The sequence below is a fragment of the Varanus komodoensis genome, unplaced genomic scaffold (assembly GCF_004798865.1).
Source record: "Varanus komodoensis strain SLA01 unplaced genomic scaffold, ASM479886v1 scaffold15, whole genome shotgun sequence".
Taxonomy (NCBI): Eukaryota; Metazoa; Chordata; class Lepidosauria; order Squamata; family Varanidae; genus Varanus; species Varanus komodoensis.
Window position 1 is genome coordinate 14,417,620 of NW_025335440.1, and position 13,169 is coordinate 14,430,788.

Consider the following 13,169-nt stretch of genomic DNA (forward strand, 5'->3'; position numbering starts at 1 on the left):
AGCTAAAAATGTTAATGGGAAACAAGAATCTATCCCTTCAAAGTGATGAAGAGTGTCTCTGTGACAGCACCTTTAAGACTCATTCTTTATTTGCTGTAGCAGTCAATTACAACTCTCTTTCTCTTGAGTTTCTCAAAATGATGTCCACTCTGAAAGTTCTATTTCCACAAACCTCTCCCTTACAGTCCAAGACGCTCCTATGCCTGCTTGCCTACATTTCCCAGATTCCTTTGCTCCCTTACTCTTTCCTCCTACATCCTAACTTTCATTCGATTGGCCCTCGAGATCGGCTCCACCTATCAGCTATGATCTCGCTTACCGACTTGTTGCCGGGTAGAATTTCAACGCAGTTGCCTAGGTTCCCTAACCCAGCTGCGGCCTGCAGTTTCCAGAGCCCGAAGTAAGGGCAGGGTGGCGATCGGGCATGCTGAACCTCAAAGCAACTTCGCTTCGCTATGGAAGGCGATAAGGTGAGCGGTCAGCCTGTGAGGACGGGGAAGGGTGTAGGAATGTGAATGGAAAAGGCCCCCCTCTGCTCTGTCTTGTCAACGCAGAGCAGCACAAAATTCTGGTCACGTAATTCTGTTTTAGGCTGCAACATACCTAATAGTAAACCTCGTAGTAGGACTTACTCATAAGTAAACTGCACATGATTGGGTTGTACACAATCCAGAACAATTCATCTCCTGGCACCACTCGGACGCAATGACTAACTTACATAGGTCTACTCAGAAAGTCGCACTGAGATTAATTATGCTTACTCCTATGAAAGCATGCGTAGGATCATAGCAAAATGGTTCATGTCAGGTCAGATTATTTGTCCGTTAGTCCAGAGATTGAAAACTGGCATTCCAGAAGTTGTTAGATGCCTATCTTCCATCGGATTCAGCAAATCTAGCCATTACTGATTGCTCTGACTGGCAGTGGTGCTTCAGAGGCTCAGGCTGAGGGCTTTCACATCCTCTGCTTGCTACCTCTCAGTCGGAGATGGCAGGGAGTTTTTCCATACAGGGCAAACTGTGACTCTGATTTGAACTTGGAAAGACTTCTGAGTAAATATGCACTAGGATCAGGCTTCAAAGCTGTTTGTCTGCTCCTGTATGTGTTTACTCAGACGTCAGCCCACTGTGTTCAATGGGGCTTATTCCCATAGGGCTTTAGCTTGCTGGTTGCCACTTCACCCATAAGTGTGCATTCAAAAGGATGGCAGACATACATGGCTGTGGGTATGAGTATGACAAGTCAATTAAAGGGTTTAAGGAGCAGCTAATCTTCAGTACAAGAGCTTGAGCAGGGTGGGCAAAAGGTATTTTTAGACTTCAGTTCCCAGAAGTCCCTGCCAGCATAGCCAATGGTTAGACATGCTGGGAGTCTAAAATTCTGGAGATCTACTGGTTAATCTACAGTATATGCTTCAAGTTCTACAGTAAACCTCCAATCTGCCAACTAATTGCTGCCTTCTCTACCCCTCTTGTCACCATTCAAACCCAGTATGGTGCTGAGACAGCTTCCTCCTCTTCCCACATAAAACTTTTCTGTACAGATTTCTGGTGGGTTTGTCACCTGCCACACACCTTGAAGCAATCTACTTTCATTGGTTTGAGCAACTATCATTTGTTTAAGGTCTGCACTACTTGTCTTTGCAGTCCTAACTAACCCTCTTCTTTTTGTGTTTGGGATGTATAACTTCTGTCCCCTGAGTGCTGATAGGTTTGAAGGATAAGTGTTCATTCAAATATAGATGAGTTGCCTCTACAGGTCCTGTTTCTCTTAATATATTCCCTAGTTAAGAATGCCTTGTCATTTTTGTCTTGTTTTCTAGAGAAGAACCAAAGATGATACTTGGAAATCAGATGAGCTAAAGAAGCATCTTAAGGTATGATGTCCCCATATGTGATCACAATAGTTTGCTCAATATTTTATAGAAAATTCATTGGCCAAAATCTGCACAGCTACTTTTTTGGTTTGCTCAAGAGTCTGGAAATTCTTAGTGGAATTCCTAACTTGTTTTTGTGAATAGCAGACCCCTGCACAAGATCAGAAAATGAATGGTAAATGCCTCCCAGGCATGGTTTACCAGGTAGTGTGTGCACTTACTGTTTCAAATCAAGAAACATAAACTCCCACCTAGATATAGTAAACTGATTATGCAGGTCTTTGGATTTCAGCCAAATTAGCATTCAGAGAAACCCAGGTTAATGTGGGCATTTGAAAGAATTTAAGTTTTATACTGAAATTTAAAATTACTAGGTTAAGGTTCTTCTCAAGAGGATACACAAGTATGTTTTAAGTAAAGGAAAGAATAGTAACACAACTATAGCAGGCTTCCAGGAATGACCAGGTCTGTTTGACTTGGTTACCTTGATAAAAATGCCCTGGCAGCACAATTTAAACATTCCAACGGAGTGTAAATCCAGCCAGCCAGAAAGAAAAGTTGCAGCTAGAAGAAGGTGAAAATTTGGCTGCAGCTGTGAGTATACAAATTGCCCTTATAAATAGAGCCCAGAGCAGGCTGCAGTGGAACCTGGCAAACAAGCACAAGGCAATGATCCCACAGAACCTTGAACCCAAAAGGAAGAGAAAGGAACATAGGCTACAGGAACTTGGGCGAGAGCTACTTACCTGGCAAAATATTGGAATAGCCAAGGAATACCCAGAACAGCTGATTGCTGTCCCAGCTTGGAACTCCTACACCCAACATGAGATTTAGCTTTACTGACTGAAGAGCCTACAGAATCATGTCACCACATTGCACCATCCAGCAAGGTCTCCCACACAGGTCTCCCTGTCCAGAAAGGGAGTCTATTGAAAAGGAGTGGAAGAGATAGAGACCTCGCACCACTGACCTTCGGACCCTGTCTTCTCAAGGAGAAACATGAAGTGAAACTATCTAAAGGGCCTGCCTGTCTGACAGAGGGCGTCTGGATAGTAAAGTTTTAAGGCTGATGTCAAGGACTTGTCCCAGTAAAGTAAATTTTAAGTCTGCAATAAAAGTGTAAATACTTACTTGGTACCCCAGATGGATGATGTTGAATTTTATCTATGTTTACTAAGGGTTCTGCCCACCATTCTCTTCCATTTGTTGTAGGAGCAGGTCTCAGAAAAGCTTTCACCACAATATCATTTCTTATTTAACATTTGCATCTTTTCCTTGCACCCTAACTGTAGATTATTAAAGATGATGTGCATGGATTGAAAAGGAAAGCTGTAGCACCTCCCTGCAAGACTGAAGGAACAATATTTTTGATCTTGGATGATGTGGTTATAATCATAATGATGATGATAATACCACCACCACCAATAAGAATCACTGCTGTTTATTTTCCTACCAGCAGTGGTAGGTTCTTTGTCCCCAAATGAAATGCTTTCACAGCCAGTGGCTTGTGGGCCATATCCTTAGCCTCTGATTAAAAATGTGGCAGGACTACTAAAGTATAAGAAAAATAGAATATTTGTTAGTAGTTTCACTTGTAAGGAAAAACAAGGCATTAGACCCTGGGGCCATTCACAAGTAGTGAAGAACAATGGGCTGGCATTATGTAAATAAACTTCAGGCTTATTTGCTTTCTTCCTCATCTCCTTGCACATAAGTAATTCCCCATTTTTGTTTAACTGAACAGGCAAATAGGGGCTTGCCGCTATACTAGGGCAAATGTAAGCCATAATTTGTTTCTTCAAAATGGAAAACTATGGTATAGAATTCCTTAATTCAGCATTGCCTGTAGAAGTCTTTGCTGTTTGTGGATAACAAGTAAAATGGAGGATTTCATATCCCAGGACTGGTATATAAAAATAAGTTATACTTGGTCTGTTTTTCAGGTATCTAGATCAGGTAGTCAATCTGAAGATAGGAGGCATCGACAAAGAAAACCACGAGATGGAGACAGTAATGATACAGAAGACTACAATGAGGGTTTGTGGAAGGATCAAGATAGGGACAAAATAAAATTGAAAGAAAATACAAGAGAAAAACTGAGATTTAAATCAAGTGAAAGACATAAGGATGAAAGAAGAGAGAAAGGAAAGGGAAAAGATTACTCTGAAGAACAAGAGGGAGAGAAAATTAAGATGACTCATGAAAAATATGCCAAAGAAGAAAGACACATCTCTAGAAAAAGTGGAGAGAGGCACAGTGGTAAAGACAAAGAGAGGAAGCATAAGAAAGATGATCCCAGTCAAACGCTTGTGCAAAATAATAGAGAAACTTATGGGGAAAAGCATAAAGAACATAGAAGAAGAGACAGCAAGGAGTATGCAAGTGCGTTGGTTTGTGTACTGCATGCTCTGAAGTCACCTTCTTAGTAGCTTTAAGTTGGCCTTCTCTAGCCAAATCTGTGTATTATTGGACTACAACTCTCATGATGCCCCTTCAGTATGCCCATAGTGACTGGAGGTGGTGGGAGTTGTAATAGAAGTCAGAGAGAGAATTACCAGTTGGAGAATCCTGTTAGATGGTGATGAAAATGGGCCCAAACCAATTTTTTGTCAGATCCTGACTTTCCACCACAAGGTTCAAGATCCAGTAAACCTTCATGGCTGGGTTTGCACAATCAGGAAAGGAAAAGAAGCCATGGTGGCTTCTATTTCCCACTCCACGTGTGCTGGTTGCTGTTGCCTCATTTCTGTAATTATGCTTGTTTGGTATGGGTTGCCATGTCATCCAAACCCAGTGAGGATGGCAGCGGGTTGTTCTTCCAAAGTATTTTGCAACCCATGGCTTGTTCTAGAATTTTGAAGTGGTTTTGAAGCACCCCCTTCCTCCATATTCAGACAGCAGGGCAACCCGTATCCGGTAAGGCAGGGGTCTCAAACTCGCGGCCCGGGGGCCAATTGCCGGGACGGGCGGGGCACGGGGGAGGGGCCCTGCGGCCTTCAAAGCGCCTCCGGGAGCGACGCGAGACGAGCGGCCCCCCACCACCGCAGGGGTGGAATACTTGATGCGGCCCAGCCTCACCCAGACTCTACTTCCAGCGGCCCCCAGGTCAGTTGCGTTTGAGACCCCTTACCGGGTAAGAGTGTGATGGGTAGGTGGTGTGCAACCAGTATGCACGGGGAAAGAAGACTTGTGCCTTCTTTTTCCACTCTGATCATGCAAACCTGGCCTGAGTATAGTTATTCCATGAATTAGCTACAAGCCTTTATAGTCGCAATAAAGAGCCATATATAACAAAGTGGAGTTCCTTGGCAAAGATCAATATATGCATAGCTCAGCAAAAGACTGAAACAGCTTTGGATGCAGCTTTGGATGCAACAATAAATCCAAAAGAATTTATGGTTCCATCTAAACAGCAAGACCAGGAAGCTTCTAGGTTAAAATGCCATTGCTTCCAGCAAATTTTGCTGTTGACCAGTCTTGATTAAATACAGGGGAGTTGCCACTACAGATCACTATCAGATACTCAGTCCTGGCAGGGAAACCTAGCTCATGTGCTGCACCTCGCTAGATACTCCTGTCTCTTCAGTTCCCGACACATCATAGGACACATTCCAGACCCACTGTCCTGCAGATTCCTCCCCCTGCTATCCTGTTCCCATGGAAGGCATTCCTGGTCAAGCAGCCAGGGCCTCCATCAAGGTCAGGTCTTCCGGCTATAGAAGACAGACCATATCAGCATCCTGAGTCTTGCCTAGTCCAGCTTGTAAGAAGCTAAAGGGGCTCATGGTAGAACTGAATTCTTAGGCATCTGGCTTCCTGTGGCTGTGCTCCTGTACACAGCATCCAGGTGTGATTCAGAACTGGTGTCAGGGTTGTAGTAGCCTTCCCTGGATTGGGGCAAAATCTGGTGAGTATTACGCACAGGATGCATAGTAATAACCCTGATTAATATTCCTTTTTCACCTACTTTTAACACTAGCCCTTCTTAACAAGGTAGCAGATTCAGTCATCTAGGAACTTAGGTGTTTTGGGGTTTTTTTTACCATCAACGTTGCTTTCAGAGCTTCATGCTTTCTACTTCGAGTGAAATCCCCCACTGCACCTTTTCAGTGCTCCGTTTGTTCATCTGAAATGTGAATGAAGGTTCTGTCTTTTACACTATAAAGCCAGGCTTATATTCATTCAGAAAGTTTAGCTGTAATACCCCCCACTCTCTCCATGACCATTTTTCAGGCATGCTTTTTACCCTGTGTGATTGTGTCTTTTTTACCTTGATCTATCATATAGATGATCAAGTGGTCTCCATCATGGTTTTCATCCTCACTTTTGGCACCTACCTCATCAGCCACTGCATCTGAAATTCAATCTCAGGGTGCATCACTCCCTGCCTATATTGTTTGCCTCTTCCTTATTGGCCTAGAGAATGAGGAACAGAGAAACTGTAAAACAAACCATTGTTTCTTATCAGGGTTTCTGAGGATGAAATTTTCTTTGGTGCAATATCATGACTGGATGCAGACAACACAACAGACCCACATTGCTAAAGAACCACCATGACTTAATATGTTGTTTAACCCCATGATCATGGTTTCCACACAGTCTTGGTATGCAACTACCAGAGTTCTCTGTAAAGAGTGATATCTGCTGGAGTTACTCCAGCCATCCTACCTGTATTTGGGGACCAATGAGGAAGAGGCAGGCAAGATAGGAACTGACACGCTTTGGAATTGAATTTCGGGTGCAGTGGCTGATGGGATATGTGCCAATAGCAGAAGGACTGAGTGGGGAGAATGGAAACCACAATAACACAGAAACCACTTGATTATCTGTTAGGTAGATAATGCTAAAAATTGTGAGCCATGGTATCCATGCAGTATTATTTGCCATCATGTATGGACCAGCTAGTGTGTGAACCGGGCTGAAGAGAGTGGAATGTATTTTGAAGACAGATTGGGATAACTTGAAAATTAAACTGTGTAGAGAGGTAATGTACATTTGTTTCCAAATTTTTGATAATTATCCTTGGAAGATACAGGAATTTTTATACACAATATAGGCATGCCTTTTTAAAAAGAAGTTTGAACCTGAGCTGCTTCTTGCAGAGAATACAGCACACATTGTATTTACTTCCTCTGTAATGTAGTAGGAGCTGAAGTGTACCCAAGATTAATGCCTTAATTGTGTATATGTGATTATACTTTAGATCACTCAAAAGTAAAAGATGTTGAAAGAGAAAGAAGACATTCAGAAAAAAAGGTAAGAATACAGTAGGAATTGTTGCATAGCAATGTAAGGGAAAATGAAAGGCAAATTTCCAGTACCAAACTAACAGTATCCAAGTAGGGACTTGCACACAACAACATGCAAGTAGCCATTGTGTTGAAACAAGTAATTCAGTTTTTATGGATACAGAAATCTGTTTATCATGAAAATATAATTGGCTGTTTGGTTTTGGAACCAGTTCAACCCTTCCTGTAAGCTGTTTCGTTGGAGTGCCTTACCGTGGATTTGAGTGGCATTGCATAGATACCTTCCAGAATATTCCACTGGTACCAGCTTTTGCTTTTTTGTACATTGCAATTTTCCAATTATGAGGTTAAACTTTGAATATGGCTTCCTAATAGCAAATCTGTTCTTGAAGAGATTGATCATAGCTCTCAAATATTACAAAAGATAAGAATGACTAAATCTGGCTCCAACCCAATATATTAAAATTCTTTGAACCGTTTTTTGTTTTTCTAAGAAGGAAGAAAGCAAGAACAGTGTGGGAGAGGATTCCACAAACAGAGATGAAGAATGGGAATACAGGCACAAGACACACAAGGAAGAAGAATCGGAGAAGGACAGAAGGAGAAAGCACAGAGAGAAGAAAGAACATGGACCTTCAGCTGCGGAAGGAAAAGAGAAGTATATGCAATTAAGAAGTCTAGCATCTGTCAAGGATGGGGAAGAAGGACATACGACTAGGAAACATAAAGACCGAACTCATGATGAAGAAAAGCATCATAGGGAGAATAATGAAAAACGACAGAAAGAAAACAGTGAAAAAAAGAGGAGAGACCATAAGGTTTGCTTCAAATTGATTTTAAATCCTAACAAAATTTATCATATGGAATTTCTAAAAATTGGCTATGAAGATGTTCTGTGTGATTTTTTAATTAACTACAGTGTGCAAGTATTAGCTATGAAAGAAATCAAGCAGTACTTTGGCTCAAACAAAATATTTTATGATAGATTTCTACAAAGGAAATTACTGATATTAAACTGAAAGTCAGTATATAGTTGAACAAAAAGTTTGTATATAAATGGATTCATTTATTATTACATATTAATCCTACTTGTAACCTCCTTTTCTTCCAAAGAATTTTGGATGGCAGTATATTTTTGGTCATCCTTTTTAGCAGAGAAATCTGTGAAGTTGCTATTTGCAAATGCTGAGATAATCTGATGTGAATGCCCAAAGCACAGTCTTCTTTTGTGATGTAACGTAGCCCCATTTTCATAGCTCAAACTAGATTCATTGCTTTCTTTACTGCTGCTTCATGGTGCACACAAACAGATGTAACAGTCAACTTGTTAAAAGCACAAGGCTCAGGGTCACATGTTCTCTTCTATCCGTACATATACATGAGGAGAAGAATGAAAGTTTCTACTTTCACTTTTGTATAAACCACAGTTTCTTGTTATGTCTGAGCTTGGACTGCTATGTTTCTAACCATAGTTTGTTAAAACAAGCCGGGGTATTAAATCACAGTTTGATTACAGTTTGTTGCCTCTAACCACAGTTAGAATAAATGACTGTTTCCTGAATTTAAATGTACAGGAAGTTGTAGTTTAGCTTTCCATTTGTCTTCTCAAATGCAAAAAGGGAGAAGAGGGCAGCATGCAAGCCCACACCTCCCCTCATGCAGGGTTATGCTCATAACAGCAAAGTATTGTTTGTTGTTATATCTTAAGTGAATGCATAATTAATTCCAAGACATATTTCTGCTTCCTGTTTTGTGATCTCAGTTCATATCAATATTTTTCAGTTAATTCAGGATTAGTTCACCTGAACAAAGCAATAAAAATGTCAATGTGAAACAACTTTCTATATTCTCTCAAATCTGGCTAATTATGTCTCTTTAAAATTCATTTTCCCATGTAACAGCAGCATTAGCTTAGATCAATACAATCTGATCCTATGTGTGTTTGAGCTTGATGTGCATATAGGATTATAGCCTTTAACTAGTATAGAGGATATTTTTCATGTTATACAATGGGCACATGCCTGTATTCCAGGTTTATTTGCAGTGATTTCTATATGTATTAGAGCATTGTTTTTGGGCTTGTGTACATGTTTTGGGGATCTAGGCCATTGATGTATCCCTATAACATCTTCACATATTGCATATTTGTTAAAAAATAACTAAGAGAAAGGAGTATATTATCAAAGTCTGTACAGACATGTTTCTGTTATTTTCCTAATATGTGAATTCTATATAGTCAACATAAGAAGTAGCTTTTGTCATTGCCATTTCTCAATATATAGTTTGTAACTAGTATAAGAATGAAGTAGATGGTAAGAAACTTTGATATATGAGAGTGCTTTCCTATTTGTCCAGCTAAGAGGATATCTGATAGTGCTAAATACAGTGATAAGATTTTACTTTTGAATGCAGTGATATAATTTTTTTTCAGCACAGTGAACACAAAAGTGAAGGGAAAAGCTCAAGGCATGAAGATGAATTAGATCGTCCATATGAAAGGTGTGCTCTGTTTAAATATTTGAGCTGTTTTGGCTGCAAACATACATTGAATAAACCTTGTTGGAAAGTGGGGCTTATTTCTGGATAATAGGAATGCAATGTTTGCTTTATTTGTCTGTGCCTAGTTTTCTTTGTCTCTAAAGTTTATTCCCAAGGCAATGCAAAGGCAGAATGCTTACCTGCCGTCTGTAGTAGGCAATGCAACATGTGTGTTTGAGTGGCTTCTGCTTTGCTCATCTTGTTTTGGAAGCATCTTATTTTTCCAACATGATTACCAGTATCTAATGCTGCTATTCTGCTACTGCAAAGTATATCACACCAGCATAAGGGACTTCTAGCACAATGCCAATAGCATTAATGCAGGCAATGGGATTACACAGTAAACCTATTATATTCACTAATACTAGTTCAATGTACTTTGTGTGAGCAGAATGGCACTGCTAGATACTGCCTTAGTCCTGTACAGGACTGCAGCAATAAAAAAAAAATCAAGACACCAGCATCATTTTGATGATCATGCCTGAATTGTTCTTTTCCCCTTTCTGAGGATAATATGGTGATTCCTTTCTGATTCTTTTTCAGATCTTTTTGCATTTCATGGGTTTTAAACAAAGTAAAATCCGCCACAGGATTACATGATGCTGCTTCCACTCTCTCCCATCTCCTTTTTTGTTCTGCCTAGCCCTGTTGTCAGGGAAAACACTAAAATATACTTATTGTTCCTTGAAATTTCAAATATGAAAATTATGTGAATTCTGTGTTTAAAAAATTAGAAAGGAACAAAGTGTTGCGATGAAAAGTATCTTGGTGCTCATGTTAAAATAGAAATAGGAAAAGATGAAGCACAAATCACTTATACACTTCCATAATTTGTACACAAAGGTTTAAAGCACCTGAAACCAATGTTTTCCATGCAAACAATATTTTCTTGCTAGACAGTCCTAATTCAGTGTATTTGTTTTCCTTATAGGAGTAAAAAGGAAAAGGTAAAGAAACACAGCAAGAGTTTAAGAGAGGACAAGAAACAAGAAGTAAGATATTATTATATGAGGAATTAGAAGGCCACAGTGTGGTAAGGCCAGGTAACAAACTAAAGAAGAATCAGACACAGGATGAGAACAATAAAAGAAACAAGTGCCAATATAAGGCATATAATTCTGTTGATTTCAGTTGGAGTGTTACGTACTTTCAGGTTAAATTAATGGAACTTGGAAGTACTCAGTTGGAGGTTTATTCCCCTGAGTTCAATAGGCCTTACTTCCAAATAAGTACACATAAGATTATAAACTTAAGACACGTCTTCATGGATTAATATGGCCCAGTACTATAGCATGCATTAAAAATATTACTAAAAACTACTAATCCAGTCCCTTCCACTGGAGTATTTTAAAATGCTTGAAATTATTTATGAAAGTAAATACATCAAAAAATAATTTAGCAACTAACTAACCACAGTTGGTTTAGTTGCTGTTTTTGTAAAAAAGCAGATGTTCATCATTCCAGAGTGGACACCCAATAACAAAATTAAATCTAAATAGTTTAATCTTAAATCTTTTTGATCCATCAAGACATTTCAAAACTGAACCTAGTATACCATTGAGGTTATGGAAAACAAGGGCTCCAAGGGTCAGTAGACCAATAGAGTAATTATGACCATAGAGTCTAGGGCAAAGGTGGCAAACCAATGGCATGCGTGCCAAAACGGGCATGCAGAGCCCTCTCCGTTGGCACAGGAGCCAAGTTGCCCCAGGATCACCGTAGCAGCCAAGGATTGGATAACAGTGCACATACGGGCCATGTGCATGCTCAGAAAGGAATAGTGGTGCCAGGCGATGACATCACAAGCCACGACACATTACTGCAACTCATCCAGGCTTTCGCATGGCTGGTCAGTGTGCTGCCAAGAATATATATATATTTCCGTGGACTAGCTGTTTTCAGCTTTTAATGCAGTGTTGGCACTTTGCAATAAATAAGTGGGTTTTTGGTTGCAGTTTGGGAACTCGGTCTCGAAAAGGTTCACAAAGATAGGGTGAGGATTAGAAAAACGAGGTGTCCTGGCATGATTTTGAAGGTTGGAATGTGTTTAGAATGGGCAGAAATGATGAGCTGTGCTGAAAAAGCTACTCAAGGAAGGCTTTTTCAAAATAGTTGTCTTTTCAGTGAGAGTTTCACCGTCTATTACGGTGAGGGTTGTGTACCAGGGTAGGATTAGGGTTAGAATAACGAGGTGTCCTGCCATAACTTTGATGCTTGGAATGTGTTTTGAATGGGCAGAATTGATGAGCTGTGCAGAAAAAGCTGCTCAAGGAAGACCTTTTCAAAATTGTCCTCTTTTCAATGAAACTTTCACACACTATTAGGGTTAGGGGTGTGCACCATGGTAGGGATAGGGTGAGAGAAACAAGCTGTCCCGCCATGATTGTGATGGTTGGAATGCGTTTACAATGGGCAGAAATGGTGAGCTGTGCAGAAAAAACTACTCAAGGAAGGCTTTTTCAAAATCGCTCTCTTTTCAGTAGAACTTTCACCCTATCTTAGGGGTGTGCACCAGGATAGGGTTAGGGTTAGAAAAACGAGTGGTCCTGGCATGATTTTGATGGTTGGAATGTGTTTTGAATGGGGAGATAGGATGAGCTGTGCAGAAAAAGCTACTCAATGAGGGTTTTTTCAAAATTGCATTGTTTTCAATGGAACTTTCATACTCTATTAGGGTTAGGGATGTGCACCATGGTAGGGTTAGGGTTAGAAAAACGAGGGGTCCTGGCATGATTTTGATGGTTGGCATGTTTTTAGAATGGGGAGAAAGGATGAGCTGTGGAGAAAAAGCTACTCAATGAGGGGTTTTTCAAAATTGCATTATTTTCAATGGAACTTTCACCCTCTATTAGGGTTAGGGGTGTGCACCAGGATCGGGTTAGGGTTAGAGAAACAAGGTGTCCCGCCATGATTTTGATTGTTGGAATGTGTTTTGAATGGGGAGATAGGATGAGCTGTGCAGAAAAAGCTACTTAATGAGGGCTTTTTCAAAATCGCTCTCTTTTCAGTGGAACTTTCATACTCTATTAGGGTTAGGGGTGTGCACCAGGGTTGGGTTAGGGTTAGAAAAACGAGGGGTCCTGGCATGATTTTGATGCTTGGAATGTTTTGAGAATGGGCAGAAATGGTGAGCTGTGCAAAAAAAGCTACTCAGTGAGGACTTTTTCAAAATTGCATTGTTTTCAATGTAACTGTAGCCTTATATTAGGGCTAGGTGTGTGCACCAGGATAAGGTTAGGGTTAGAGAAACGAAGTGTCCCGCCATGATTTTGATGGTTGGAATATGTTTTGAATGGGGAGATAGGATGAGCTGTGCAGAAAAAGCTACTCAATGAGGGCTTTTTCAAAGTTGCATTGCTTTCAATGGAAATTTCATACTCTATTAGGGTTAGGGATGTGCACCATGGTAGGGTTAGGGTTAGAAAAACGAGGGGTCCTGGCATGATTTTGATGGTTGGAATGTTTTTAGAATGGGGAGAAAGGATGAGCTGTGGAGAAAAAGCTAC

At 40.4% G+C, this 13,169-nt stretch overlaps 1 protein-coding gene across 8 annotated transcripts in view; it reads left to right on the top strand.

Moving 5' to 3' along the window:
• The window catches only part of DYNC2I1 (dynein 2 intermediate chain 1), a 38,062-nt gene that overhangs the window by 3,526 nt on the left and 21,367 nt on the right, over positions 1–13,169 (top strand). For 2 of the 8 annotated variants that reach the window (XM_044425318.1, XM_044425319.1), the window contains exons 1-7: positions 314–470; positions 1,823–1,876; positions 3,820–4,258; positions 7,080–7,132; positions 7,620–7,943; positions 9,557–9,624; positions 10,595–10,655. In XM_044425318.1, coding sequence (XP_044281253.1) covers positions 456–470; positions 1,823–1,876; positions 3,820–4,258; positions 7,080–7,132; positions 7,620–7,943; positions 9,557–9,624; positions 10,595–10,655 — 1,014 coding nt within the window. In that variant the 5' untranslated portion in view covers positions 314–455. Of the gene's footprint in view, positions 1–313; positions 471–1,822; positions 1,877–3,819; positions 4,259–4,939; positions 5,784–7,079; positions 7,133–7,619; positions 7,944–9,556; positions 9,625–10,594; positions 10,656–13,169 lie in introns of those variants that run through there. The other 6 variants (XM_044425321.1, XM_044425320.1, XM_044425322.1 and 3 more) reach the window with 6 other exon arrangements.